Genomic DNA, 18,890 nt, shown 5'->3' with positions numbered 1-18,890 from the left:
TTACATGTCACTACATCCAACATGTACATTTGTGTTTACACTTACACCATTCACCAGGTGTTTACAGTTGAGAATAGGTGTGGTTACATTGCCCCATGTACACCAAACCACCCTTTAATATTACTCACCATAGATATCACATCATTAATAGATAGTAGAAATAAATGCTTGATAACTAGAACAATAACACAGTGTCCCTGTATCAATGTTGGAATTACACTAGATGTCCTAGAATGTCTTATTATTGATCATGGATCTTCTCATTTTTAGTGCCAAATTGATTGTTAGTCAAAAGCTTTTTGTTTGAAAACAAAGCTGAAAGCATTGATCTAAGCATCTAAATGAAATCTGGACCTGACTGTTTCCCTTTAACCAGTAAATGTCTGTGTTTTGGTGTAGATATGGGCTATGAGAGTCTTATTAACCTGATGCTGAAGGACTTATTTAAGCTGTTGGTGGCTTGTGTGGCTGAGCCTGCAGAGACCATCTCCAGAGTGGGCTGTTCCTGTATCAGGTGTGTGTGTGTGTGGATGTTCAGCTGTGTTTTTAGAGGCAAGATCATTCCAGAAAGGATTGCAGGTTTACAGATTAAGCAAAGTTAGGAAACATGCTACATTTTTCTTATTTTAAACAGTACGCTACGCAGGCCCACTGGTGACATCCTATATAAATAAAAATAATGCTTGGCCATGCTAAATATGTGAGAACGAGAGCCTAATGAATTACTGTGAAGAAGACCTTTATTTGTCATATACAGTAGTGTTCAAAAAAATAGCAGTGATTTTAAAAAAGTGAATAAAGCACAAAATCATTCTAATAACTTTTATTTCCATGAATGCAAATGCACTGAAAATACTACACTTTCAATTCTAAATCAAAACATTAACAAAATTTAGCCAGTTTGTGTTCATCCTTTACAGAAAATTAAGAAAAATGAATATTAGGCTGTTCAAAAAAATAGCAGTGCCAGCATTTTTCTCAAAAAATGTATCTATAAACTAAAAATGTTTGAGGTTTCACTTTAGTTTAAATTACTGAACTAATATTTAGTGGCATAACAATTGTTTCCGAGATCTGTGTTGCATGGAGTCGACCAACTTCTGGCACCTCTGAACAGGTATTCCAGTCCAGGATGATCACACTACATTCCACAGTTCTTCTGCAATTTTGGGTTTTGCCTCAAAAAAACGCGTTTCAGACGTCAGCCCACAAGTTCTCTATGGGATTGAGGTCAGGGGATTGGGCTGGTCACTCTATTACCTCAATCTTGTTTGTCTGTAACCAAGATGTTTTGGGTCATTGTCATGTTGAAACACCCATTTTAAGCACATTTCTTCTTCGACATAGGGCAACATGATCTCCTCAAGTATTCTGATATATTTAAATTGATCCATGATCCCTCGTATGTGATAAATAGGCGTAACACCATGGTATGAAAAACATCCCCATATCATCATTTTGTACCACCATGCTTTACTGTCTTCACAGTGTACTGTGGCTTGAATTCAGTGCTCGAGGGGCGTCAGACATACTGTCTACGGCCACTAGACCAAAAAAAAATACAATTTTGCTTTCACCAGTCCACAAATGTTGAGCCATTTCTCTTTGGACCAGTTAATGTGTTCCTTGGCAAATTTGAACCCATTCAGGACACGTCTTTTTCTTAACAACGGGACTTTGCAAGGAGTTCTTGCTGGTAAATTGGCTTCACTTAATCATCTTCTGTACTTACTGGTAACTTCAGATGTTCCTTGATCAATCTGGAGGTGATCATTGGCTGAACCTTTGCCATTTTGGCTATTCTTCGATCCAATCGAACAGTAGTTCCACGCTTCCTTCTGCATCTTTCAGGTTTTGGTTGTCACTTCAAGACATTTGAGATCATTTTAGCTGAGCAGCCTATAATTTGCTGCACTTCTCTGTATGTTTTTTCCCTACTATCAACTTTTTAATCAAAGTATGCTGTTCATCAGAACAATGTCTGGAACAACCCATTTTACCCAGTATTTCAAAAGGAAATGTGCTATGACCAACCTGTGCAACATTTGCCACCCTCCTACCTTAAATAAGGGCCAAAATTGACACCCGTTCTTCTGCAGAATGAATGACTTCACCAATTGAACTCCTCACTGCTATTATTTTGAACAAACCCCTTTCAATCAATGCTTCGATTACTCACAATGAGCGGCATGCATGTCCTAATTGTTGGGTTTGTTTTGTTTTCATTACTCTACTACACTTTCAAGTAAAATTTTTGCTATGTAGAAATAGCATTTCTACTAAAAACAGTGATTTATCAGGTCAATGGTGTTGGACTGCTATTTTTTTGAACACCACTGTATACATAAACATATGTACAATACAATTAAATTCTTTTTTCGCATATCCCACCTTGCAAACAAGAGTGCAGGGTCAGCCATTGTACAGTGCCCCTGGAGGTGAGAGGGTTAAGGGCCTTGCTCAAGGGCTCAACAGTAGCTGTGTGATAGAGCTAAGATTCGAACCCTCACCCTCACCCTATAGGCTTAACACCCCTTAATCCACAAGGAACAGTATAGAAAAACCTAAGCCATAGCAGAAAAAGTTGGAAGCTGGTCTGCATGAATCTGGCATTGGCCATAGCAAATAATGCTGATAATGCTGATTTGAGTTAAACACAACTATCTTCGGAATGTCTCTTTATATAACCTAAATGACTGGATTTGGCTGTGCTTTTGTATATAGGTATGTGCTGGTGACAGCGGGGCCTGTGTTTACAGAGGAGATGTGGAGGCTGGCCTGTTGTGCCCTACAAGATGCCTTTTCAGCTACTCTTGAACCTGTCAAGGTACACCACATTATGATTCATAAGCACAGCAACTGAAAATGACTGATTTCATTAAATGACAAAGGAAGAAAAAAGATGTTTTTAGATGTTACAGATGTAGTGGCCTATTGAAGCAAAATGTTTGTGTACAATATCCCACAGAACCTACTTGCTTGTTTTCGGAGTGGTTCTGACACTTTCACGGGGGATGCATGTGAGGTGAAAGTAGCAGCTCCAACACACTCTGCTTCTGCAGAGGCAGAGTACTTGAGGATTCGGGCCATGGCACAACAGGTAATCTTAAACAATACTAATACAGTCTGTACATGCTCTGGCCTTAGTTTTTATTTTTAGAGGTGAAACAAAAATGTAAATTTTGTGTTTTGGAACACTCTGGTTAGATCTTTGACCCATAATATACCTTTCTGCAAAGTATAGTCAAAGATAGACTGTAATTGTATTTAAAAAACTGCTAAAATGGAATTTGTCTCTGTGCTGGTGCATGATCACGTGTGTAGAGAAACACACTTTTTCATTGATTACGGAATCCCCAAAGGGACAAAATGCTCTCAATATGTAAACACATACATCAACGTTGTCAGCACACTACACCACAGAAAAGTCTGTTACACTAACCTAATTGACGTATGATTGCTAGGACCACAAGTAGGGCCTTACTTATAGGCTTTTGGGCAAAAACATCCCTACTGATTCATGCCAGATCAGTTTTGTCTGAAATTTCTTGAATTACATCTGACCTTTCAGAAAAAAATCTTTATGCATTATTATATGTAAGTTTTGTGTTTTCTTTTTGACCCTGGCAAAAGGCTACTGTTTTATTTATTTTAATTGGTGCAGCCAGACTGGTCCTGTTTATATGGGCACAGAGAAGTTACTTCCAGCAGTCAGTCCTAATCATTAACAAAGCCATACCACAGAGTTTTATGTCATTATAGGTCAACCATCACAGCAGATATTCATAGAAAACCCAAAGTAAACCCATAAAATAAATCAAATTCGTAAACGTTTTCCCCCTAAATTACAAGTATGTCTTTCAATATGTGAGCTGCAGAATGATAACAGTTACAGTTATCATTGAAATCCCAAAGTTGCCATGATGTACCTGTCCCACATATGCATGTAAACTTAAGATTTTACAATAGGTATACAAAACAAACAGTGGTGTTGGCCTACATAAAAATAAGGATAGATATGGAAAAACAAAACAAAAAAGACAATTGATTATTTGATCCAACTTTTTTTTATTCACGCTATTATAAAATAATTAGCTATGTATGTCAAATGTAGTTACCTAAACTACCTCTAGATAGTGACCGTGTACCAATTGAGTTTAGCACAATGTGTACCAAAAGATATCAGAAATTTTTGTTTTTTTATTGTTTTCTGCAAATTATTATCATTATTACAATTTTATCATTATTACAACATTATTATAATTCATAGCATTAGACAAAGAACATGCATTGTGTTCAGAACCTGAGCAGAAATGTTTTTTTTTTTTTTTTTTTTTTTTTTTTTCTCCTTTTTTAGCGCATCCAATTGTTCAATTAGCATCGTGCTTCCTCTCTGTCTATGCCGAACCCTGCCCTGACGGAGGTGATTGAAGCTAACCCGTATCCCCTCCGAAACACGAGCAGCAGCCAGATGCATCTTTGCCACCCACACATTGACGAGTTTGGCGCCACCCAGCGTTGCATGCGGAGAGACACACCCTAAGGGCACCCTCTCCCATCTCTGTGTAAGCGCCTCCAATCAGCCGGCAGAGAACGCAATCGCATTCTGACAGAGAGAGACCCACATCCGGTTCTTTGTCCCACCCCCCATATGAGCAACCGGCCAATCGTTGCTCATATAGCCACTCAGCTTCGAACCGGTAAAGCAAGGCTGAATTCGATACCACGTTCTCAGAATCCAGCCCTGGTTGCAGCGCGTTTCTTTTTACCGCTGCGCCACCTGAGCGGCTACCTGAGCAGAAATGTTTAACACTAAATATTAACTTCCATTACGTTCAGTAGTATAAAGTTCAGTAGTTCATTTCATCCTTTCATATTGGGAGCAGAGTTTTCATTTGGGGTTTGTTTTTATGTGTTTTAGGTCTTTATGTTGGATACTCAGTGCTCCCCCAAGACTCCCAACAGTAAAGAAGGATTTGAGCATGCTCAGTCCTGTGTTCTGATCATTGAACTTCCTGCAGACCAGCAGTCCAATGGCCACACTCAGAAACGGTATAAAGTTTTTTATCTTTCTAATAACAACATAACAAAACATTATACAATACAGTACTGTCACTGGACAGACATATGGACACCATCATTTAGAAAATAAATATTTAATTATAATTAAAATATTTAAATACAAAAGATTTAACACTGTCTTGCAGACTATATTTAAAAAAATATCTCCACCTTATAAAAATAACACTAATATGTATACTAACATTTTTTAGATTTACCAATAAATAAAGAAACATCCACAAAGAAAGCACTTTTGTTAGTCACTCTGAATAGGAGTTTCAGCTAAATGCTGTCAATGTAAACAAAGCTTGGTAAATATGTTGTACTTGACTTTTGCAAATTTTGGACTGTTTGCATATCATGTGTTTTCATTTTTTCCCTCCTTCCCTCATGCTGAACTCTGTGTAGGAAAATTGGGTAAGATGCCTTGATTCATTATTACAGTATATTAGCATGTTGAGCTCCCAATGGCTTCCTTCTGTAAACCAGTGTAATAGCTAGTTAACACTGAATGTTAATACAGGCATCATTTGATTTTGTTGATTAATGTTATATAAAAGTATTATCAAAAATACAGATATTAAAGTAAACGTTCCGTAGCAGCTCTGCATTCAATATACTGGTTTAACTTTTTTTTTTTCTTTTTTTTCTTTTTTCTTTATGCATTTTCTCAATTGTTTTCTCTTGATTTAGTGTAGTAATTTGTTTTCTGCTGCTGTGGATCCCTGATTGCGTTCGAGGAGGGTATATTTGCTGCTCACGTGCCCTCCGTTGCACGCGCAGTCCTAATGGACCCCTTCTTTACGCCCGTGTTTCTGCACAGGCGCCTCTATCTGCTAACCAGGGTCCTTGCACAGTGTTTGAAGACCCCACCCACATAGTCCAGGCATTTCCCCACCCAGCAGACACGGTGGCCAATTTGTGTCTGCTGCAAGCACTGCCAATTGTGCCCGCTAGATGGTGCCCAGCCGACTGGTAGTAGAGCGGAGATTCGAACCGGGGTGTTCAAAATCTCGGCGCTGGTGCACTAGCAGAATATCCTGACGCTGGTGCACTGGCTTCGGTTCTTTATGGAGTTGAGAGTTTTTTTTACAGCCCTTTTTTACAGCCCCAGTTTTGATCCCTTCATTAAGCAGTTACAAGTGCTAAATCAGGTTTTAAAAAAATGTCTATCCCATAAATACAGGGCAGAATTAAAGTTGTGATATGTCTAATTTGTTGCAATTGAAAATACAAGTGCAGATTTTGTTTTACAAGTTCTCAAGTTTTGCTAAATAATTACCTTATGGTCCTTATGTTTGAACTTATCAGTGTATGAATCAGTGCACACTGTAGTGAGTCTGGTTGGCATTTTTTCCTGGGTCACTTTAGCTTTAATATCTGAAGCTCTCATTCTTTGATCTACACAGCTTGATTTGTCTGTGAAATATACAAATATGTATATAAATACATCTATAGATACACAGGTATGTACGGAATAAGAGTGGGTAACCCTAAACATGCTCTTAGCCATGTAATCTTGTATTATTATATATAAACCCTAGAAATGCAATTGTTTATTTAATTTAGACGTTTTTTTATAATGCATCTCCATGCTCTGCTTTACAGGATTCCATTCCGGACCATTGTGGTGAGTCTGCTGTCCCACCAGGTGCTGCTGCAGAATCTTTATGACATCTTGCTAGAAGAGTTTGTCAAAGGCTCGGGCAGCGCAGATATGCACGATCGACTAACACCTGTCTCCGAGCCCAAAGCTGTTGGTTTTCTGCGCTACATTTCCATGCAAAACCTGGCCATCATCCTGGACTTACTCCTGGAGTCCTACCGCACCGCACGAGACTTTGACACCAGGCCTGGACTGAAATATCTCCTTATGAAGGTGTCAGGGGTGTGTGGAGCTGCTAATCTCTATCGTCAATCTGCAATGAGCTTCAACATCTACTTTCAAGTGAGTATTTAAAGCTTGGAGTATAGATTTGTGATCACTGTTGTCTGCTTAAAATTTCATGATGAGTCAGTTTTCTGGTCCCATGGAGACCCAGTGTAGAAATGTTCCTCATGTTGTGCTTAAAAGGCAAAAACAGGGCACCCTAAGGTGCAACTTGTCTCTGCAAAGAAAGAGATCCTGAAACATAAATTAAATGGTAAGCTGTGGCTGCTAGGACTCAACACAGTGCTTTGGCTTCTATTTCACATAGACTGGGGGTTGGAAAAGTCTGCTCCAATTCAACGTCTGGTCAAGACATGGCCTGAAGGTTCCCAGATGAGCCATTTTAGGTTGACTAAGAACCTCCAGAAGGAGTGGGTTAAGGGTTAATCGAGTAGTGTCACAACATCAAATGTCTGCTTGAGTGTACCACCCCTATAGCCCAGTGCACACCCATAAAAAGTCTGTGGCTCTGGGCTCTGAGAGGGATGGGGAGTAGCTCTTGCTGTGACTACAGGGCTACAGGGCTGAATTTTTTCCTGTGTATTTAGCCCCAGGTGTTAATAAGTATATGTATATGTATGACATTGCGAGATTTTTTTACTTCTAAAACTAAAGCAATTCATTTTTCACCCACGGGAGACAGATTGAATTATTCTCACTGACCACGCTCACACGCACATTTAATGTTATTTAGTTCCGTTTGAAAAAAAACAACAAACCTTCAAAATAGAGCTAACAGCGAAGATAACCGGTTACAAAACCAGCGACCGCTGTTATAGGACGTGTGTGTGTCTTTAATACTCTGTTCACAGTGTCGATACAAGTGATTTAGGAGTCGACTCATTTTAAGTGCAGTTTCTTTTCTCAGTCATCTCTCGGTGTTTACTGTTATAATGAATGTTGCGGTTGTAAATAAACACCAAATACTACAGAACATTTTGTGTGACTCGCTTACATTATAAAGCTCAGGCTTAATTATACTGGTTATTACCACAGAGCGGGAGCCGACTCAGAGTCGTTTACGATTTACCGAGGTGAACCACGAATGTATGTGCTGATAGAATCGGCTCAGATGGGATCGGACTGTATTATCCTTTTAAAGTAAATATTTCAATCAGCAGAATCGCATCGCATGTATGATGTGCACAACGTTAATGACGTGCGTTTATTAATGAACGTTAACGTTAGCTTGTCAGAAGCTTTCTCAATGATGTCTGTGCGGTGTTTTTTTTTTTACAATTAGTGATGGCAACCCAAGCAACTACACTATTCCATAATGCTCCAGATTGCATCATTCTAAATAGGTATCGGTATCGGTATCGGCGAGTACAAAAATACATGTACTTGTACTCGTACTCGGTTGGGAAAAAATGGTATCGATGCATCCCTAATATATATATATACTGTACATACAGTGAGCAAACATTCAGACAGCGGACGGTGTTTTCTTCTGTGTTTTCTTTATATTTTGTAAAATTCTATATTAAAATGGCCCCAAAGAATGTGCAGAGAAAGCTTAGTGGTGAGAAAATGAAAAAATCTATTACTATTTGTTGTTGTATAATTACTTCTGCCAGTAGCTGTCACTGTGTATCAGGCAGAGGGGACAGTGAGTGAGAGAGAAGAAGAAAATCGTAAAATATTCTTTCTTTCATGCAATTACACCTACAAAATACAACACTATTTTTTTTCCCCTTTTTCTCCCCCTTTTAGCACATCCAATTGTTCAATTTGCATCGTGCTTCCTCTCTGTCTATAACGAACCCTGCCCTGACAGAGGAGATCGAAGCTAACCCATATCCCCTCCGAAACATGAGCAGCAGCCGGATGCATTTTTGCCACCCACACACATTGATGAGTTTGGCGCCACCTAGCATTGCATGTGGAGAGACACACCCTAAGGGCACTCTTCCTCATCTCTTGTGCAGGCGCCTCTAATCAGCCGGCAGAGATTGTAATCGCATTCTGACAGAGAGAGACCCACATCCGGTTCTTTGTCCCACCCACCAACTGAGCAACCGGCCAATCATTGCTCATACAGCCGCCCAGCCTCGAACCGGGGAGGCAGAGCTGGATTCGAAACGATGTACTCAGAATCCAGCTCTGGTGCAGCGTGTCTTTTTACCACTGCGCCACCTGAGCGGCTCCAAAATACAACACTATTGAAATAAAGAAGGAAATATGAGAGTTATTGTTGTTTCTGGTAGATACATTTTATAAAAAAGAAGGAAATTGATTATGGTGTATGGTACAGCACACGTACTGTACTGAAATGTGATGTGTGTTTTTATATACTGTACTACTGTGTATTGTTGTTTATTATTGTTTATTACAGGACTGTCTATTCTATTATTTAAGATTTAAGGGAAAATGTAGTTGTATTTATAACAAAAAGACCATTTAAAACATTAGAAAGCTTATGTAAGGGGGTGGTTTGGGAGGTCTGGCACGGATTAATTGTATTTACATTATTTTTTATGGGAAAAAATAGGTTTAACTAACGAACATTTTGACTTAAGAACAGCCCTTCGGAACCAATTAAATTCATAAGTCAAGGGTCTACTGTATATGGAGGTGATGTGGTTAGAAAATGGAATGGGATTTTTTATATAAGGGTTTTATGAGCTGTTGAATTATTGCACCTAGAATGTAACTTCAAAATGCATTTTTGCAGAAGTCACACTAATTGTGTGTCAAAAGAAAACAGCAGCACTCCCATCTCCAATCAAAAATTACACTAGGGAAGTTCAACCTCCCTAAGCCTTCCATTAATGTCCATTATAAAAGATTATTACTGTTATCACTGTCACTGTTACCCAGCGACTGGAGGATGAATAGCAGTAAGGGCAGCTGAACCTGCCAATGGGCGGGTTTAACCAGAGGTCCTGTGATTTAGTGTGTTACACAGTGACCAATCAGCAGGGTTGGCAAATACCCAATCAGAGTTTTAAGTGTGAGTTTACCGTGGTTTTTATTAGAAATAGTACAAAATGAAAATTAATCATTTTGTGAATGATGAGGAGGAACGCAGAACCTCCAGGGCTGTAAAGAGTTCTTAATCAAACCTCAAATCAAAATAAAGTTGTACAGCAAGGCAGTAAAAGAAAGAGTTTGCTAGAGGGTTCTGAGTGAAAATTGTAGGTGTGCTTGAGCCTCAGTTACAGTAAAAAGGAGATTAAAATAAAAGTTTAAAATAACCTGAAATTCTAATTAAAAATCATAAGGTGATAAAATACAAAATTGTTAACAGACAAAGAGTATGGTGGGGAGAATAGAGTACAGGAGAGAAAAGAACAAAAAAAGTAAACGAATCAACATCACATGTCAAGACAAAATCATCAGAACAAACACATACATCCTCACTTTTAATAGACCACTTCCTCTTGAGAAAATTGTATTGGATACCTGGGAACATCAGTAAATCTGCACATCCCTAATCCACTTAAATTCTACAAGTGCCAAAAATACAGTCATGAAGATACCACCTGTAGAAGTAACGCCATCTGTTACAACTGCAGTGAACCAGAACATGACTCAGGATGTCAAAACACATCAAAATGCACCAACTGTTCAGAGAACCACAATATTGTATCAAAAGACTGTCCAGAAATAGTCAAATCCAAACTTACAGTGAACAGAGGAAGTCCGAAATTGGATGAGCCTATGATTTCAATGTTTTGCTTTTCGGTATGAATTTGAGTCCAGCCCTCCATGGGTTGATGATTTTGGTTTCCATTAACTGTTGTTATGTAATTATATAAATCTATATAAATAAATATATATATACAGTGTATCACAAAAGTGAGTACACCCCTCACATTTCTGCAAATATTTTATTATATCTTTTCATGGGACAACACTATAGAAATAAAACTTGGATATAAGTTAGAGTAGTACAACTTGTATAGCAGTGTCCCACCCACCAACTGAGCAACCGGCCAATCATTGCTCATACAGCCGCCCAGCCTCGAACCGGGGAGGCAGAGCTGGATTCGAAACGATGTACTCAGAATCCAGCTCTGGTGCAGCGTGTCTTTTTACCACTGCGCCACCTGAGCGGCTCCAAAATACAACACTATTGAAATAAAGAAGGAAATATGAGAGTTATTGTTGTTTCTGGTAGATACATTTTATAAAAAAGAAGGAAATTGATTATGGTGTATGGTACAGCACACGTACTGTACTGAAATGTGATGTGTGTTTTTATATACTGTACTACTGTGTATTGTTGTTTATTATTGTTTATTACAGGACTGTCTATTCTATTATTTAAGATTTAAGGGAAAATGTAGTTGTATTTATAACAAAAAGACCATTTAAAACATTAGAAAGCTTATGTAAGGGGGTGGTTTGGGAGGTCTGGCACGGATTAATTGTATTTACATTATTTTTTATGGGAAAAAATAGGTTTAACTAACGAACATTTTGACTTAAGAACAGCCCTTCGGAACCAATTAAATTCATAAGTCAAGGGTCTACTGTATATGGAGGTGATGTGGTTAGAAAATGGAATGGGATTTTTTATATAAGGGTTTTATGAGCTGTTGAATTATTGCACCTAGAATGTAACTTCAAAATGCATTTTTGCAGAAGTCACACTAATTGTGTGTCAAAAGAAAACAGCAGCACTCCCATCTCCAATCAAAAATTACACTAGGGAAGTTCAACCTCCCTAAGCCTTCCATTAATGTCCATTATAAAAGATTATTACTGTTATCACTGTCACTGTTACCCAGCGACTGGAGGATGAATAGCAGTAAGGGCAGCTGAACCTGCCAATGGGCGGGTTTAACCAGAGGTCCTGTGATTTAGTGTGTTACACAGTGACCAATCAGCAGGGTTGGCAAATACCCAATCAGAGTTTTAAGTGTGAGTTTACCGTGGTTTTTATTAGAAATAGTACAAAATGAAAATTAATCATTTTGTGAATGATGAGGAGGAACGCAGAACCTCCAGGGCTGTAAAGAGTTCTTAATCAAACCTCAAATCAAAATAAAGTTGTACAGCAAGGCAGTAAAAGAAAGAGTTTGCTAGAGGGTTCTGAGTGAAAATTGTAGGTGTGCTTGAGCCTCAGTTACAGTAAAAAGGAGATTAAAATAAAAGTTTAAAATAACCTGAAATTCTAATTAAAAATCATAAGGTGATAAAATACAAAATTGTTAACAGACAAAGAGTATGGTGGGGAGAATAGAGTACAGGAGAGAAAAGAACAAAAAAAGTAAACGAATCAACATCACATGTCAAGACAAAATCATCAGAACAAACACATACATCCTCACTTTTAATAGACCACTTCCTCTTGAGAAAATTGTATTGGATACCTGGGAACATCAGTAAATCTGCACATCCCTAATCCACTTAAATTCTACAAGTGCCAAAAATACAGTCATGAAGATACCACCTGTAGAAGTAACGCCATCTGTTACAACTGCAGTGAACCAGAACATGACTCAGGATGTCAAAACACATCAAAATGCACCAACTGTTCAGAGAACCACAATATTGTATCAAAAGACTGTCCAGAAATAGTCAAATCCAAACTTACAGTGAACAGAGGAAGTCCGAAATTGGATGAGCCTATGATTTCAATGTTTTGCTTTTCGGTATGAATTTGAGTCCAGCCCTCCATGGGTTGATGATTTTGGTTTCCATTAACTGTTGTTATGTAATTATATAAATCTATATAAATAAATATATATATACAGTGTATCACAAAAGTGAGTACACCCCTCACATTTCTGCAAATATTTTATTATATCTTTTCATGGGACAACACTATAGAAATAAAACTTGGATATAAGTTAGAGTAGTACAACTTGTATAGCAGTGTAGATTTACTGTCTTCTGAAAATAACTCAACACACAGCCATTAATGTCTAAATGGCTGGCAACATAAGTGAGTACACCCCACAGTGAACATGTCCAAATTGTGCCCAAAGTGTCAATATTTTGTGTGACCACCATTATTATCCAGCACTGCCTTAACCCTCCTGGGCATGGAATTCACCAGAGCTGCACAGGTTGCTACTGGAATCCTCTTCCACTCCTCCATGATGACATCACGGAGCTGGTGGATGTTAGACACCTTGAAATCCTCCACCTTCCACTTGAGGATGCGCCACAGGTGCTCAATTGGGTTTAGTCCATCACCTTTACCTTCAGCTTCCTCAGCAAGGCAGTTGTCATCTTGGAGGTTGTGTTTGGGGTCGTTATCCTGTTGGAAAACTGCCATGAGGCCCAGTTTTCGAAGGGAGGGGATCATGCTCTGTTTCAGAATGTCACAGTACATGTTGGAATTCATGTTTCCCTCAATGAACTGCAGCACCCCAGTGCCAGCAACACTCATGCAGCCCAAGACCATGATGCTACCACCACCATGCTTGACTGTAGGCAAGATACAGTTGTCTTGGTACTTCTCACCAGGGCGCCGCCACACATGCTGGACACCATCTGAGCCAAACAAGTTTATCTTGGTCTCGTCAGACCACAGGGCGTTCCAGTAATCCATGTTCTTGGACTGCTTGTCTTCAGCAAACTGTTTGCGGGCTTTCTTGTGCGTCAGCTTCCTTCTGGGATGACGACCATGCAGACCGAGTTGATGCAGTGTGCGGCGTATGGTCTGAGCACTGACAGGCTGACCTCCCACGTCTTCAACCTCTGCAGCAATGCTGGCAGCACTCATGTGTCTATTTTTTAAAGCCAACCTCTGGATATGACGCCGAACACGTGGACTCAACTTCTTTGGTCGACCCTGGCGAAGCCTGTTCCGAGTGGAACCTGTCCTGGAAAACCGCTGTATGACCTTGGCCACCATGCTGTAGCTCAGTTTCAGGGTGTTAGCAATCTTCTTATAGCCCAGGCCATCTTTGTGGAGAGCAACAATTCTATTTCTCACATCCTCAGAGAGTTCTTTGCCATGAGGTGCCATGTTGAATATCCAGTGGCCAGTATGAGAGAATTGTACCCAAAACACCAAATTTAACAGCCCTGCTCCCCATTTACACCTGGGACCTTGACACATGACACCAGGGAGGGACAACGACACATTTGGGCACAATTTGGACATGTTCACTGTGGGGTGTACTCACTTATGTTGCCAGCTATTTAGACATTAATGGCTGTGTGTTGAGTTATTTTCAGAAGACAGTAAATCTACACTGCTATACAAGCTGTACACTGACTACTCTAAGTTATATCCAAGTTTCATGTCTATAGTGTTGTCCCATGAAAAGATATAATGAAATATTTGCAGAAATGTGAGGGGTGTACTCACTTTTGTGATACACTGTATATATACACACACACACACACACACACACACACACACACACACACACACACATCGATAAGCCATAACATTAAAACCACCTCCTTGTTTCTACACTCACTGTCCATTTTATCAGCTCCACTTACCATATAGAAGCACTTTGTAGTTCTACAATTACTGTCTGTTGTTCATCTGTTTCTCTGCATTGTTAGCCCCCTTTCGTGCTGTTCTTTAATGATCAGGACCCCCACAGGACCACTACAGAACAGGTATTATTTGGGTGGAGGGTCATTCTCAGCACTGCAGTGACACTGACATGGTGGTGGTGTGTTAGTGTGTGTTGTGCAGGTATGAGTGAATAAGACACGACAATGCTTATGCTGGAGTTTTTAAACACCTCAGTGTCACTGCTGGACTGAGAATAGTCCACCAACCAAAAATATCCACCCAACAGTGCCCTGTAGACGTCCTGTGACCGCTGATGAAGGTCTAGAATATGAGCAACTCAAACAGCAGCAATAGATGAGTGATTGTCTCTGACTTTACATCTACAAGGTGAACCAACTAGGTAGGAGTGTCTAATAGAGTGGACAGTGAGTGGACACTATTTAAAAACTCCAGCAGCGCTACTGTGTCTGATCCACTCATACCAGCACAACACACCTAATGGTATGTGGAGCTGATAAAATGAACAGCGAGTGTAGAAACATGGAGGTGGTTTTATTGTTATGGCTGATCAGTGTATACTGTATATATTTAATTGTAAACAAATAGTTAAAATTTATTGTTTAAAGAGGATAATGGGATAAGGTGCTAAACATTTGCTACTTTGTCATAGCTTGTCTTGTCTGAGTGTGAGTTTATTGATGTTTTCTTTTATTTCCAGGCTGTTCTGTGTGCCATGCTGACCAACCAGGAGCAGATCACTGTGGATCAGGTGAAGAAGATCCTCAGTGAAGAGGAGGAGGATGGTAGCTCCGATTCATCACAAGCATGCTCATCTGAGGATGAGGACATATTTGATGAGACGGCAAGGGTGAGCCCTCCTCGCCGTTGGCGTACCCGCATGTCTGGTCTGAGCACACAGCCCGTCAGTGGCACAGACTGGGCATGGCTGCTCAAACGCATGCACAAGGTCTGCATGGACCTTTGCACAAACTACATCCAAATGCACCAGGACATGGAAAGCAGCACAGAGGAATTACCTTCCACTATCCGGACAGACTCCTTGTTCTTCTTGCCTCTCTTTCCCTCCGAGAGCTCCACCCCTTCTACAGGCGGCCATTCGGGACATGGTACACCGTTGGAGGACTGCAGCCCCCGCCTCTATGTGCCCAGTATGCCCTCTTTTGAAGAGGAGGAGAGAAGGAGGAAAAAGGAGTGGTGGGAGAATGCTGGCAACAAGCTCTACACTATTGCCACTGACAAGACCATCGCCAAGCTCATGATGGAGTACAAGAAACGCAAGCAGCATCAACAACAGCAGCAGCATCACAGCTCACTAACCAAGAAAACGGGGGAGAGAATGACACCAGAATCACCTGCGCCACAAAGACCCCAGTTGCTGGTTGATCAGAGGACCATGAGGCACTCATTCAGCGCTGGCCCAGAGTTACTACGCCAGGACAAGAGACCTCGCTCAGGCTCTACAGCCAGCTCTCATAACATCTCTATTAGAGACTCGGAGGCTCAGATTCAAGTAAGCAGATGTGTTTGTGTTTTTTTATATTTCTGTCAGAAGGCCAACATATAAGTTGTATTGGCAAAAATCAGGGGGAAGAATGCAATTCCCCATACAGCCTTTCCTTCCTCAGACACAGCTAATTGTAACTGTTGAGCACAAACCAGGCTGGTGGCACTGCTGAGACACAGACTAGGGTCTTTGTAGTACTGGACTAGCTAATTAGACTGCTGTGCCACCTGAGTGCATGCTATTGAAAAACTAAGAATTTTTTGGCCTGTAATGTTTCCAATAAAGCTAGTACACTATGAATAGGGAGCTAGTAAATTCACAGAAAAATGTGCTTAACTTCACAGACCCCGTTTTTCAAAAATCACAGATTTCAAGGATTTTTAAACAAAAGTTCCACATTTCACGACAGTCATTATATAACACTCATGAATTGAATGATAGAATCAATGGAAGCTACAAATCAAAGGACCTTAAATTTTGAATTTCACAGCAAATTGCATGTGTCACAGGAAATGGCTCATAAATTAGGTAGGGCCTTAACTATGAGTAATTGTGCTATTGGATAACAATTAAAGGTTGGTGTTCAACAGTTTAAACATGAAATGGAAGTTGGTTGTTTTCTTTAAACAGCACACCCTGGAGTGATTTTTTTTAATGATAACCTGCCTAATGCACCATTAAAATAACCTAATATAAAGCTGCACGCATCTATCTGGTATGTACATTCATTGATTATTTGATCAGCCACACCTATGTTGTTTCAAATCGGCTCTGGTTTTCTGCACTCTCAATTGGGATTAAGCATCAGCTGTTGCAAATGAACGTAAAAGACAACAATTGAACAATTAATTATTTGTTTGTTATCTGTTAACCGGTTAAACATTCATAAGCCGTCTTAGGGTCTGTTCGACAACCTAGTGAGCTAATGCCTACATAGGCAGCTGCCTAAGTAGAGAGGATTCTAATAAGTCATCGACTCATAAGTCGGGTTATTCGAATGCACTACTTAGACAGCAATTCCATCAGTTTTTGCTTACTAAGCTAACACAGTATGCCATTCAAATCAATGGGATGAGGTGGCACAATGCGCTAGCATGTTAACTAACATCTCCCTCCGTGTACTGAAAACGGTTAAATTCGCTGACAAGCCTGAATTTGTAAATAAATGACACATGTATACCTTTACACAAATTAAAAATCAATAATAATGTATTTACGTTTGAAAATAACTCTGTTCGTTGCTCCGCATCCGTCCGCCATATTTGTAATTTTATGTGAGAAAAGTTGTGCCCCACTGAATGCTGGGATTGCCTTCACCACTAAGGCAGCATCGAATGCTCTCTCGTTGTTCAGTCAAAATACTGGTCAAATTTAAGGTGCCTTACTAGGCAGCATTTTAAGGCATCTAAGAATTCGAATAGCCTAATTCTCGTGAGCGTGCGTAGGATGACGTAAAATGCTGCCTATGTAGAGAGCTCACTAGGTTTTTGAACACACCTGTAGTGTTTAGTACTGTATATTCACATTGAGTTGTCACGCTGTGTTGAATGTGATCAAAACTAGTCTCAAAGCTGGAATGACAAATGATATATGTACTTTAAAAAAAATAAAAAAATACTAGGTGGTGCAGCGGGATATTCCGCTGTTTCTGAACTCCTCAGTTCGAAACTCGGTGTTGCCCCCGGTCGGCTGGGCGCCATCTGGCGGGCATAATTGCCAGTGCCTGCAGCAGGTACTAATTGGCCACCGGATCTGCAGGGTGGGGACCGGACTATGTGTGCGTGGGTGTGTCTTCATACGCTGTGTAAGGACCCTGATTGGCGGAAGAGAAGCCTGTGCAGAAAGCAGGGGCGAGAAGAGGAGGGCTGTGCACGTGTCGGAAGAGGCGTGTACAGCGACGTACTCTCCTTGGATGCAATCTGGTATCTCTCAGCAGCGGAAGACAAAATTGAGTGTGCTAAATCGGGAGGAAAATGGGGAGAAAATGCAAAAAAATAAAATAAAAAATACTAAATGCAATCTTAAACAAAAAATGTGTTTAAAGGGTTAAATATTTTTCAAGGCTCCTTATTTGGGGATACAATAATAAAAGCTATATTGTTGTTTAATCTAATATCAGTATTAATAGTTAAATCCTAATTCGTGATGTTTTTTTTTTTTTTATTGGTACTAGGCATGGACCAACATGGTCCTCACAATGCTCAACCAAATCCAGTCGTTGCCAGATGCCACCTTTGTGGCCCTGCAGCCAGCAGTATTTCCCTGCATCAGTCAGCTGACGTGTCATGTGATCGATCTCCGAGTGCGTCAAGCAGTGCGAGAGTGGCTGGGACGCGTGGGAAGAGTTTATGATATCGTCCTGTGAGAAGCTTGTATTTATTCAAGTTTCTAGTGTACATCGTTTTTTTGTCGACCCATCTGATTGTAATCCATTTCCTTTCTTGTAATATGACTTGGAATGTGATTTTCTTTCTTGTATTGAGCTTATTTATTGCTGTACTCTACTGTAATCTTTGTATTCTGTGATCCTATTTATCTGAATGCTTTGCAGAACATATCTATATTGCCATGTTTCCTTTAAAAAAACCAACTCCTCTATCGATTTATGAAGGGCACAAGACCTATATCGACACAGCTAATAGCTGAATAAATCTGCCAAAGTGTATCAATAGTCTTAATTATTACAGTTAACACAGTCAAACCATTATTTTTGGGTTAATATGGCTACCAGGAATACACAATTTGACAGCCATTCCTGTACTAGCAAATTTAGTTTTTTTACTGCACATGATTCCATGTTCCTCAACAAATTTTTTATATTAATTTAGGAGTCACACTGTACATGCCTGAATCTGTGCTTGCAGTAGTGTATGTATATTATGCCTGGTTTTATTGGTTACAGGGTGATTGGCTTTTTCTTTTCATCTGTCGTATTGAGT

General features: G+C 39.8%; 1 protein-coding gene across 1 annotated transcript in view; it reads left to right on the top strand.

Moving 5' to 3' along the window:
- LOC134314996 (brefeldin A-inhibited guanine nucleotide-exchange protein 3-like) overlaps nucleotides 1–18,884 on the top strand; it is a 63,004-nt gene extending 44,120 nt beyond the window's left edge. The window contains exons 29-35 of the mRNA XM_062995869.1: nucleotides 400–514; nucleotides 2,725–2,827; nucleotides 2,969–3,100; nucleotides 4,922–5,052; nucleotides 6,670–7,009; nucleotides 15,145–15,957; nucleotides 18,125–18,884. Of these exons, the coding sequence (XP_062851939.1) occupies nucleotides 400–514; nucleotides 2,725–2,827; nucleotides 2,969–3,100; nucleotides 4,922–5,052; nucleotides 6,670–7,009; nucleotides 15,145–15,957; nucleotides 18,125–18,316 (1,826 nt within the window). The 3' untranslated portion in view covers nucleotides 18,317–18,884. The remainder of the gene's footprint in view (nucleotides 1–399; nucleotides 515–2,724; nucleotides 2,828–2,968; nucleotides 3,101–4,921; nucleotides 5,053–6,669; nucleotides 7,010–15,144; nucleotides 15,958–18,124) is intronic.
- The last annotated feature ends 6 nt before the right edge of the window (nucleotides 18,885–18,890 follow it).

The sequence above is a fragment of the Trichomycterus rosablanca genome, chromosome 5 (assembly GCF_030014385.1).
Source record: "Trichomycterus rosablanca isolate fTriRos1 chromosome 5, fTriRos1.hap1, whole genome shotgun sequence".
Lineage (NCBI taxonomy): Eukaryota > Metazoa > Chordata > Actinopteri > Siluriformes > Trichomycteridae > Trichomycterus > Trichomycterus rosablanca.
This window is presented reverse-complemented; position numbering and strand designations above follow the sequence as displayed.